Source organism: Juglans microcarpa x Juglans regia, chromosome 5D, assembly GCF_004785595.1.
Source record: "Juglans microcarpa x Juglans regia isolate MS1-56 chromosome 5D, Jm3101_v1.0, whole genome shotgun sequence".
Lineage (NCBI taxonomy): Eukaryota > Viridiplantae > Streptophyta > Magnoliopsida > Fagales > Juglandaceae > Juglans > Juglans microcarpa x Juglans regia.
Window position 1 is genome coordinate 27,429,470 of NC_054602.1, and position 11,536 is coordinate 27,441,005.

Consider the following 11,536-nt stretch of genomic DNA (forward strand, 5'->3'; position numbering starts at 1 on the left):
GTTTATTATATTTTGTGTAAAAATTTAAAAAATTGTAATAACAAGATAAGATAAAATAAGATAAAATAATTTTACTATCCAAACGAGACCTAGTTTATGAGTGAAACATCTTTCTTGTAAAGTTATTTTTAGCTTAGAATATAATCATCTCATATTCTATTATTTTAAAATTGTTTTGAAGTTCTGTCTAACAAAAACCATGGCCATTTGCTCAGCTGGTTCGAGCGCCTTGCTAATTACGCGAAGGACGCAGGTTCGAGACCTGCATGGCCATTCAACTTTAACTTTGCCAAGGGCCAGCCGTTTGCCAGAAAGCATCTTACAACAAATCGAACAAACTAAATAATGTCGAATGACGATTTTATCCTTCCACGAATCCACCAGGCACCGTGGCAAAGTAGCGCGTTGGCAAAGTGCTATAAGCCATTGGGCGTAAAGAAACCATATCCGAAGTTCCCAAGAGAGTCTCAAAATTATCAATCCCCGTTGGTCGTACAAAAAACAATTTATAGAGATCCAAGAAGACGATCACGAAGATGGTAAAAGTCTCGGAAACCCCATATTCTCATTTTTCGTAACTTTGTTCAATTCTCATGTTCCTTAACATATGTTTGTGTTATGTGCTGTTCTAGGTTTGCCTGGCGTGTTTATTACCCCTTTTTTTGGTACCCATCGTCAACATTCTTCCAATTCTATTCTATTTAATCATGGTATGCGATCCCTCTCTCTGCAATCGTAATCGCATTTTACCATATGGGCTCTGCTTGCTTTGTTACTTTTCCATTGAGGAAATTTCTGTTCTTTCTCCCCTGCTTTCTTATATTTTTTATTAGTTTTTTTATGCATATCCCTGCTTTCGTATTTCTTTTGTTTGTTTAGCCTCAAATTATGGGTCTTTAATTCGTCTATGGCCACTTTTGGTTCTTTCTAATTGTATTTACTAACTTTTCGTTGTATTTTCTGGGTACAAAATTTTCAGGGAAAAGTTTATGGGATATTTGGTTGGGAATACAGGAAGCCGGAGGTGGTTCCACCGGCTTGTCCTTATAAGCCTGCAGCCAAGAAGGATAGCAAAGTGAGTGAAACACTGCTAAATGCTTTTGATTTTTTTTTTTTTTTTTTTTTTTTTTTTTTTTTTATTGGCACCGGTTGTCCGCTTTTGTTTCCCCTAAAACTGAATCCTGTTAGTTGAAGCAATTGGTTATTGCATTAATTTCACCCGATGAGGAGAAAAAATTAAGTTTATTTCCTTTTCGCTGGTACAAACTCAGAAGAGGAAGCATTGAGCTAGATGGGGTGCTAGGATGTTAGTAGAGAGTTGGTAACAGACTTATAATTTCTGTTAATTGATTATGTTAAGAGTTCGTTTCAATTAGTTTGACCAGCTGTGATTAGTTATAGGGATTGTTAGTGTGTCAGTGAAGAGTCACAGCTCCAACACTTCTACGAATACATGTATTCATTATCAATTAAGATCATCCAAATTCCTCCCCCCCTTCTCCTTTCTCTTGGCAGTTCTCCTCTTCCTCCTAACTCTCCATTTCTGACATGGTATCAGAGCGCATTCGAGCTTCGTTCTGCATCTCTGTTTTCCTTTATTGTTTTTTACTAAAGCTTTTAGCAACTTGGTTGAAAAAATTTAGTTGGAAGCTCTGCCCATGTCGGCTAAGCCCACACGGGACTGTCCCTTGATGAAGCTTCACTCAGAGTATAGTTCCTCTTTTGATAAGCGGTTTGTATGTGGGGAAGCCGTAGAAATAGTATTCCAAGATATCATATCTCCCAGGAATTTTGGGGCCAAGCTACTTCAATAAAATGGTTGACGTGTTTGATGAAGCTCTGCAGAGTTGTCTTCGGTCTTCATTCAAGTTTTCTTGAATGATCCAAATTGTTCTTGATTGCCCATCATGTGTTGGACGAAAATCCCCAACAGGAATGGCTGAGGTTTTTCAAGCTTTTATCTGTCTGTGCCTTGATCTGTGCAGTCTTGGTAATTCGGGAAATGTTTTCCGATGTTTTTAATCCTTGATGTTAATGGTTTCAAGATTGAATTTTCTTTCATATTTGGTGTTTGGCAAAGTGTGTTGGTCATGCCGTTTCTTTTATATTATTACCGTCGGCAGTGATGCTGGAAAATCTTGTTTGGCAACTTTGAGGTGGTTCCATGTTGTTTGGCAACTTTCAGCAAGTTCATTGAAGAAGATTCTTCATGTTTAGTGATATTTGGTGTTTGTGATGTTTTTCTTTTATGGTCTGCAGTGTTTTTTTTTTTTTTTGTGGTTACCAGTGGGTTTTGTGGTGATTACCGCCATCGTCAGCATTGGAAAAACGGAAGACCCCTGTTTGGTTGCATGAGTTGGTGCTTCCCTTTATTGATGAGAGGATCCTTGTTGTGTTTTAAGTAGTGTTGTAAGTCTTTGACATGACCGGCGAACTTAAGATGAACCCGATAGGGAATAATAGAGTTAGGTTGTGCTTATTTGGCTTACATCAATTTTCACACAACCCTTATAATGGGGTCACTCTACGGTCAACCTATAGTAACCCGTGGATTGACCCAACTAATCCGTTCATTCAACACATAAATTTTCATAGTATACAATTTTGTTCTGTACAACCCCACAATAAGTATGGTACATACCTCACTTGGGTTATGCTTGTCACAGTGGTTGAGCTTTTGGCCAGTTGGACAAATCTAGGCGGTATTCCACAAATCACAGCTGTGTGGAAGATGGTTCCTACTTGTATTCAGTGGTACTTATGGTAGGAGTGTAATGACCGGACTTTCAAAGAAAAGGAGCACTCATTAGAGGAGCTTAGATTACTTTTTGTTAGAACTTTATTTCTGTTGGCCAAAGTTGTAGATTTTAATGGCCTTGATTTTCATGATTTTCTTGTTTCCATTTCTTCTGCCTAAATGGGTGTTATCTCTTTTATACCATCTTGTATACTTGGGACATGCCTATGAATGTTGTTAAGTTCAAACTTTTTGTTAAGTTCATTCAGTCCTCCGGTTCAGAACACTTTGACCTGTTCAATCATTTTCTTTCAGATTCAATGGGTTTCATACCCGGTTCTTGTTCGGTTCAGTGAGTGATTTTAACGTCCAGTTCACTGATTTCCTTCCCGCTTCAGATAATATTCTCTCCGGTTCAGTCATTTGCCTCCTGGTTCGGGGCATTTCCGACCATCTTAGCTTATTCCAGCTTTATTCTGGTGTTTTTTCCCGTCGTTTTTGGCATGGTATTTTTTGGAATTCTCCAACAAAATGTTGGCATTTCCCAGTAATTTCTTGACAATTGCTGGTAGTTTCCTGGTGGTTATAACACCATATTTGTGTTTCTAATTTCTATTATGATAACCAATTTGTTTATTGGTTGATTTCTGGTGTTTCCTGTCTCTCTTTGTTTCTCTCTATTTCATGGAGTGTATTTCTTTATTTCTTACTTCTTAGCCTCTGTCGTATTCTTGTGATCTTTTTGAAATGTGAACGTGTTACATGATGGAGTATTATAATCTTTGGATTTGGTGCTATGTTTCTATTTGTTTGGCTTCTATGGTTTGGCATCTATGGGCTTCAAAGCAATTGATATTTCTCTCGTGGACTGCTGTATAATGAATTTTCTACTCGTACTTTGTCTACTTCATGCTGTTCCAGCCAAGGTTTTGATTTCGTTCTTGTAATACCATGTTCCCCAGTGTTAAGAACAAAGCCAGTTTTAGAAATCTCGGGGGACTAGATACAAAAGATTCCATAAATAAATAAAGTCAACCTTTATTAAAATACTTGAAATCCAAAAGAGAGCCTACGGAAGCACTTATTAAAACCAATCAAGTCTCATGTGCTTATCAAGAATAACTTATTAAACTGAAAATCATAAAACTAAGCATGTCATAAACTGTCTAGGCCTTGGCCTCGACTCCCTGGGCCAAGTCATGTCCTGTACCTCCATCCTCATAAAGATTCTCACTTGGAGAGGTTAAAACATAAGAACATACAAAAATTAGTTGAATACTCAAGAAACAACTCATCATACAGTAAACGTAATAAAAACATAAGGGTTCTTGCAAAACATGCATACTCATAGTTACATACTTAAATAACATGAACTTGATCTGTTCATGAAATGCATTAACTTAAGTTGTAACTACCTCATCGGAGCTGTGCATATAGATTTTTCAATGCATTGATCATAAACATCTCATAACATTATGCACCCATCAGCGTTAGGTCCCATATACTACTTCGCTCTGGAATTCTTTAAAAATGACCCATTCGAAGTCCGTTGACTATTCTTCATCAACTTAGGGGTTGCCACTCCATTTGAAGCCAACATTGTGTCGTGACAAAAATATTTTTCGTGCTATGCTCACGACAACATATTTCATTACATGTGTTCCTTTCATAACGGTATACTTCATGCTAAAATGACATATTTTCATATATCATGCTAAAACAGTACTATTTCATGCTTTGTGCAAAGTAACATAACACATGTCTTGTATGCAAATAGCCAAATGCTCAATGATGTATCATATGACATTTCATGATCAAAATAACGTTTATAACATGAATGTGTTGTTTATACAAGAATCATAGATAAATTATTCAAAAGTTAGAAGCTAACTTACAAACTCCTTTGGTTTTTATGAATTGTTGTGGGCTGAAATAAGATATATTCTAAGTTAGGAAATCATATAACTATAAGAAATTTCCAGATTCAAAGGGTAACAGTATTTGCAAATCTACCCCTAACTTTCCTGAAATTGCAATTTTAACCCTAAACTTTCACTATTTGCATTTTGGCCCTAGATTTCACCAAGGTTCTCACAAACTTCATATATTCCATATCCTAATTCCACTTAAGACCTTAGAATCTCATGAATCAAACATCCAATATGAGAAATTCGTCTAACCCGAGACATGCATATTGCCAACCTTCACTATATGTGATTTTAAGCCAATGTTCTTAGTGGACTGTAGTAAATCTGAAGGGTAACACTTAACTAAACACTAGATCAGATCATATCATCATGCTAATTAGATTCAAGTCATAACTCAATCGAAATCTCTGTTTCATACAATAAATCAAAGCCTAACATGTTAATCTAACTTCCAATAAGGAGATATGGTAGAGTTACTCACCAAACCGTGGCTTTTAGAGCTCTCAAGAACCAACTTTTTTGAAGGAGCTCACACTAGTCTCTCGATTTCACGATCACAAGAGCTATGTTATGCTTGAGGATGGCATGGATGGAAGTGAGGGAAGGAGAGTGGTATTTATAGGGCCAATCGTCTTCTACTACTATTTCATCAAATCCTACTCCCTACCTTAGGAAATCACTCAATTGAAAATCAATACAGAAAGATGGCTAAAAATGGCTATGGTCTCGTTTGTTTTCACAGATGAGATGAGATAAGTTAAGATAAAAGTTAAAAGTTGAATAAAATATTGTTAAAATATATTTTTTAATGTTATTTTTGTTTTGGGATTTGAAAAAGTTGAATTGTTTATTTTATTTTATGTAGGAATTTGAAAAAATTGTAATGATTAAATGAGATGAGATGAAATGAAAAGTTTTGTGAAAGTGAACAAGGCCGAAGTGTTGCCCCTTTTTGTGGAAATGAAATGGTATGATGTTTTCCGTGGAGTGCTTGATAGTGTTTTCAGATTGTCAATGTGTGCACAGTTAAGTATGCCTCATCATTAACCTATGGACAAAGACCAGTCGAGTGTAAAAAGGTGTAGAGGTTGCAGATTTTCAGAGGGTGTTTGTGTCCCAAAAGAAACCAGGGGTGCTGCTGGTTTTTCTTCCCAAGTGAAACCATTAGCTTTTCGGTTTCTATCAATTCCAGCTCAAAAAATCTAAGTGTTTTTCAGGTGCTACTATGGGAATCTTCCCATGTGCATATTGGGGCTATAAATTAGAGACACTTGGCATTAAGTTGCAGGAAAAGAGGGAGGGTTTGAAAGAAGAGCAGTGCTACACCCACCGAGGGTGTAGCTCGAGATGGGTCCCGACAAGGGCAATTTTTTTTTTCATTTTTTTTATACCTTTAAACATTTTTATTTAAAAATTCACAACATCATTAAAAAACACTTCCTTAATCACTAAGTAAAAAATAAAAAATAAAAATTCGGGACCCAACTCTCGGTGAGAGTAGCTTTTTCCTTGAAAGAAAAGCTTCAGCTTCAAAATCATCTTCCATCTTTGAGAGTACTATCGCTGTGTTTTGTGTTTTCAAGCTGTTTCAGGCCTAAAGATTAATCTTAACAAGTCTGAAATTGTTCCAGTGGGTACAGTAGCCAATATTTCAGATCTGGCCAAAACTCTGGAGTGTAAGGTTTCATTGCTGCCGCCGAAGTATCTTGGCCTCCCGTTGGGTGCCCCTCATAAATCTGTTTCCATTTGGGAAGGGGTGATTGAGAAGATCAAGAGAAGGTTGGCTGGTTGGAAAAAGATATATTTGTCTAAAGGGGCCTGTATTACTTTGATTAAGAGCACGTTGTCAAATCTCCCCACTTATTTTCTTTCTCGTTTCCCCTTACCAGCAGGGGTGGCAAATAGAATTGGGAAAGTTTTTCAGAATTTCTTATGGGGAGGCTTAGGTGAGGAGAAAAAGGATCATTTGGTAAGTTGGAACAAGCTTGGTCAACCTATTTCTCGTGGATGATTGGGGGGTGAGGAATTTAAGGATGTTCAACAAAGCACTGCTTGGGAAATGGCTTTGGACATATCAATTAGAGCAAGATGCGTTATGGAAGAATGTGGTTACTGTTAAGTATGGGATCGGGTGGGGGATTGGTGTTCTAATGAAGGTAGAGGAACGTATGGGGTGAGCTTATGGAAGTTTATTAGGAAAGGTTGGGGGAAGTTCTCGAAACAAATCTCATTCAAGGTGGGGGAAGGAAAGAGGATTCCTTTTTGGCATGATATTCGGTGTGGGGAATCAGCTCTCAAAATTGATTTTCTTTCTCTTTTTAGGATTGCAAGGGACCAAAATGCTGCTGTGGCAGATTATTTCCTCCATACAAATAACAATATTATTTGGAACGTTGACTTTATCAGAGAGGTAAATGATTGGGAAGTGAATGATGTTTCTGTTTTTCTGGGAAGGATTTATAAGTCAAAATTGAGGCAGGGAAGTGAAAGCTTACTGTGGGAAAGCTTACTGTGGGATCTTTCTGGGAATTCCAGATTTTCTATCAGTTCATTTTATAAGGTGTTGGTTGGTCATCCTGGTTGTGATTTCCCTTGGAAAGCTATACAGAGAGTGAAGGTTCCTTCTAAGGTGGCATTTTTCAGTTGGGTGGTTGCCCTAGGGAGAGTCTTGACCACGGATAACCTTAGAAAGCGTGGCATGTGTATTGCTGACTGGTGTGTCATTTGCAAGAAGGATGGTGAATCTGTAAATCATCTTTTTCTTCATTGTGAGGTGGCAATGACTTTATGGGTTGAGGTTTTGAGTCGGACAGGATTATTTTGGGTGATGCCAAAGGAAGTGGTAGATCTTCTTGCATGTTGGAGAGATTTTGTTGGGAGGAAATCAGTGGCTGCCAGCTAGAATTTGATTCCTTTGTGTTTAATGTGGTGTATTTGGCTAGAAAGGAATGGAAGATGTTTTGAAGACAGAGTGTTCTCTTGGCGAACTTCGTAATTTTTTCTTTTCTACTTTGTCTTTGTGGGTTAGGATTTTTGTAAGGGATGTTGATGATGTAATGAATCTGTTTTAGTCTTTTTCTGCTTCTAGAGTGTAGTAGGTATTTCCTTTGTATACTTCCTGTATACTTGGGCTTTGCCTATTCATGATAATAAAGCTTTTATTAATTATCAGAAAAAAAAAAGAAAAGAAAGGAAAAGCTTAAGCCGAGAAAAGCACATGGTTTTCACTAACTTCCTCCATCAATCTAATTCAGCTATGCTGTCAAGTGGAAGGCAGTTGGTCAAGCAAGTAAGTGGATAGCTTGGAACCCTAATTCAGACATAAAAGACAAGGCTTGAGGCATGTGAAGAGGGCTGAGTTTGCTGCATGGCCGTATCTCTTTTCCTAGGTGCAACAGCTTGACTCATGAGTGACTATGGAGGAACTGTTCTTGTCCTAACATTAGGTCTGGAGTTTTCAGAGTTAAGTAGCATGAAAGAGGGTTAAGCTTTTGCAGAAAATTTTATGAAAAAGCTGTTTGAATGATCATAAAATCTGGTGGCTTGTTCTTGGAGTGAATCGGCTGCACACAGTGTGGTTGGTTCTGTAGAATTGAAGACTATGTAGCTGCAGATGGTTGATCTAAATCAAGAAGAAAGGAACTAAGTTGCAGAAAAATTTTCAGAGGAATAATGCTAGGAGTAATCGGCCATACATACATCATGCTTGGAGAATTGTCAAAGTTACTATGTGCTATTGTTCATGGCATTATGAGGTGTTCTCAAAAATGGAAATCTAAACTCATGATGGAGGGCTGAACTTGGCAGAAAAATGAATCCTAGGGGTGCATGGATGAAGGGTTTTTACAACAACTATTTGCTAGGTGGTAGGTTTCCTGTTGACGTGATGAGATTCTTGGATATACTTGTTCTCCAAGTTTAGTAATACTTTGGCCCCACGTTTCTACTAAGTTAGGCCTTAATATGGGCCTCGAAATGGGCCTTCCCTTGGGCCTCATATTTAGTTTTGTTGGGACTCTTTGGACCTCAATAGCTTACTAAGTTGGGCCTTAACTTTGGGCCTTACATTGGTCCTTGTCTTGGACCTTTCTTTGGCCCTTTTCTTATCAAGCTTGGACCATCAATTTAACCAAAGTTTTGGGCCGTTTTCATATCCATCTAGCCTCCATGACTTGCTATGAATCAATCACCAAGCCCATTGAGGTGGCAAGTCCTTCTCATGCCACTTGTCATCCTTCTATTGGCCTCTTGGCAACCCATTTTCACAAAAATTTTCATTGCTCCAAATATCTCAATTAGAGCAATGGTGGAAGTTATTTTGCCATGATCCTAAATGACTCAATTAAGTACAAAAATCTCAATTCTCTTAAGGATCATTACTTCCACTTGAACAAATTCATGGATTATCATTGTCAAATTCCCAATATTTGACAATTGTACCATCTTGATCTTTGTATTTCCTTGCGGGGTATTACAAGTTGCTAGTTTGGCCTATTAAAACATCTTAACTTAAACCATTTTACTATTATTCACAAACCATTTCACTACTATTCACAGACCATTTCACTACTATTCACAGACCATTTCTGAGATACTCCAAGTGTCCAAACGATCCATTAGTCTGGCTGGCCAGCTTAAAGAGACAACTAAGATGCCACATTGGGTTGCAACTTAACATAGCTCAGAATCTTGGGTATCTGATTCACATTCCTGAGAGGCAATTTGGTTATGTAGAAAAGTAAGAAACAAAGAATTGTTACTAGATCCACTATAGAATGGGAAATGCTTATCCCACAGATGGTGATCACTGATGGTGGCTGATTGAGTTTTTTTTTTTTTAATGAATTTGTGATTTTTATTTTATTTTTTTGAAAATGTTTAATGAGTTTGAAAAAATGTTTGAAAAAAAAAAGACAAATATTTTGCCCATTTGGTGACTCTCTCGGTGGCCACCCTCTGTGGGAGTAGCACCCACCCCTATAGAATAGAACATCAATCTATATTTCACACATCCTGTGATTTTACGTGGTGGGAAACTTTCTTGAAGAGTTGGGTTTTATAGTGGATACACCCATGAGAATTTTTGGATACACCCACTTGTTCTTCAAGGAACTAAGCGCATTTAAGTTGATTGCCACTTTGCTTTGTGACAAGTTTATAAATTACAAAGTCGTTACTTTATATGTGAAGTCAAAAGCTCAGTTAACTAATTCATTTACCAAGATGTCAGGTCGTGGTTGGGTTGAATTTCTTTGTTCCAAGCTGGGGATTATATGAAATACAATCTCTGATTTGAGTTGGGTTGTTAGATAAGGTGTAATGCCCCAATGGGAAGCCTAAAACCACATGGCTTATAACTTAAAAGGACTAGTCAATGATGCAATTATAGCCCCATTGGAACCCTAAAAAAAGCAATAACTTCTCCTTCCTAAGCAATGTGAGATCTCATACGCCACCTACCATTATCCTTATCATATGGGGTATCACAATAGTCTTCTTGTGATGATATTTTTGTATTTGGTATTTGAAGTTTACTATTGTATAATGAATGAAGATCTTGGGGGATACTAACTATTTCTGTCCCTAATTTTAACGTAACCTATACTCACTCAATATAGGGTTATCACAATATACCATTTGTAATGGCCCAAAGATTGCCCAAGCCACATTTGGGCCTATACTCCAAAACAACTTGTCAATGGTAGTACAATTGGAGCTCCTTAGAATAATTATAAAGAATAATAACTTCTCCTCTCAAGTAATGTGGGATCCCATTCACCATCTATACTCATTATGGAGTTATCACCTTTAACTCCATAATGAAGTCGTCCTTAACTATTAATGTAGTCGGTTACTTATTTCAAAACAAAAAAGAAATAATAATATTGACGTAGCCAGTTCATTGTCTTAATAACTGGAAGAAGATTTTTGGCTTAATATATTTTCCTTGCCCCTGGATGAAAAAAGAGATGCAAGTATTTTACATCTGACCCTACCAAAATAAAGACCCAAAAATGCTTAATTCATTGCCACGCTCCGTGTGTTGATTTCATGGGCATTCATTTGCTTTCCCTTTTTAGTCACAGTTGAAAGAAAATGTCTCAATCACTTGTTCTTTTATGTGCGTGATTTAAGAAATGGTGTTGAAAGCTTTTGATTATGTTTTTAGCAGTGTTGTGAAATTCTGAACTGAGCAAAACTTGTTGACTTGGTTTCAAAGAGGATAACTGATCCTTCTGCATGGGATCAAATTAAGAAAATTATGCTTTTTTTTTTTTTACACCCTGTAATATTTTGTGCAATGGAGACACTGATTGTTATTATTCGTTCTTGTTCTCAGTAGTGTGGAACTGTAACGTTTTTACCTTTGATGATTTTCAAGTTATTTTGGACACCCACCCGCACCCGCACCCGCACCCGCACGCACATATTCTTTTATATCATCTCTCTCCTGCTTGCATATGTTGCGTGTTAGCGCATATATGGCTGTTGTTTTAGTGCTTAGGGCCTCCTCGAATGGTAACTGAGATGGGATTTCATGTTTCCAGGCGGGGGTGGAAACTGAACCTGCTCCACCTTTCTCAAAACCTGTGGGAGTGGCAGATGACAAGCAGGACTGAGGCTGATCTACTTTCTTTGGTACCTGGGCATTAGGGAGGAAAGCCATTACTTATGATTTTGTTTGTTTTGATTCTCCGAACTAGATGTTTGTTGGAAACTGTATAACCTTTTATCATATTAACTAGTCGGATTAAATATCGGATTTCTGTATCCAAACGGACCTAACCCTTTCGGATGAAATGAAATCGGATATTGAGTATGAAAATTGTTTTGATATGGCAATTGTAGTACATTCCCAAAAAAATAAGAA

General features: G+C 37.4%; 1 protein-coding gene across 1 annotated transcript; it reads left to right on the top strand.

Moving 5' to 3' along the window:
- The first annotated feature begins 356 nt into the window (after positions 1 to 356).
- LOC121266452 lies at positions 357 to 11,536 on the top strand. Its single transcript, XM_041170269.1, has 4 exons — positions 357 to 539; positions 633 to 710; positions 980 to 1,075; positions 11,214 to 11,536. Exons 1-4 carry the CDS (start codon positions 537 to 539, stop codon positions 11,283 to 11,285), a joined length of 249 nt encoding a protein of 82 aa, XP_041026203.1. The 5' UTR covers positions 357 to 536; the 3' UTR covers positions 11,286 to 11,536.

Bases quoted from the DNA above. Each gene is read 5' to 3' on its own strand.
- LOC121266452 (XM_041170269.1), top strand. The intron at 711-979 runs GTATGCGATCCC...CAAAATTTTCAG, and splicing joins TTCTATTCTATTTAATCATG to GGAAAAGTTTATGGGATATT. The intron at 1,076-11,213 runs GTGAGTGAAACA...TCATGTTTCCAG, and splicing joins CAGCCAAGAAGGATAGCAAA to GCGGGGGTGGAAACTGAACC.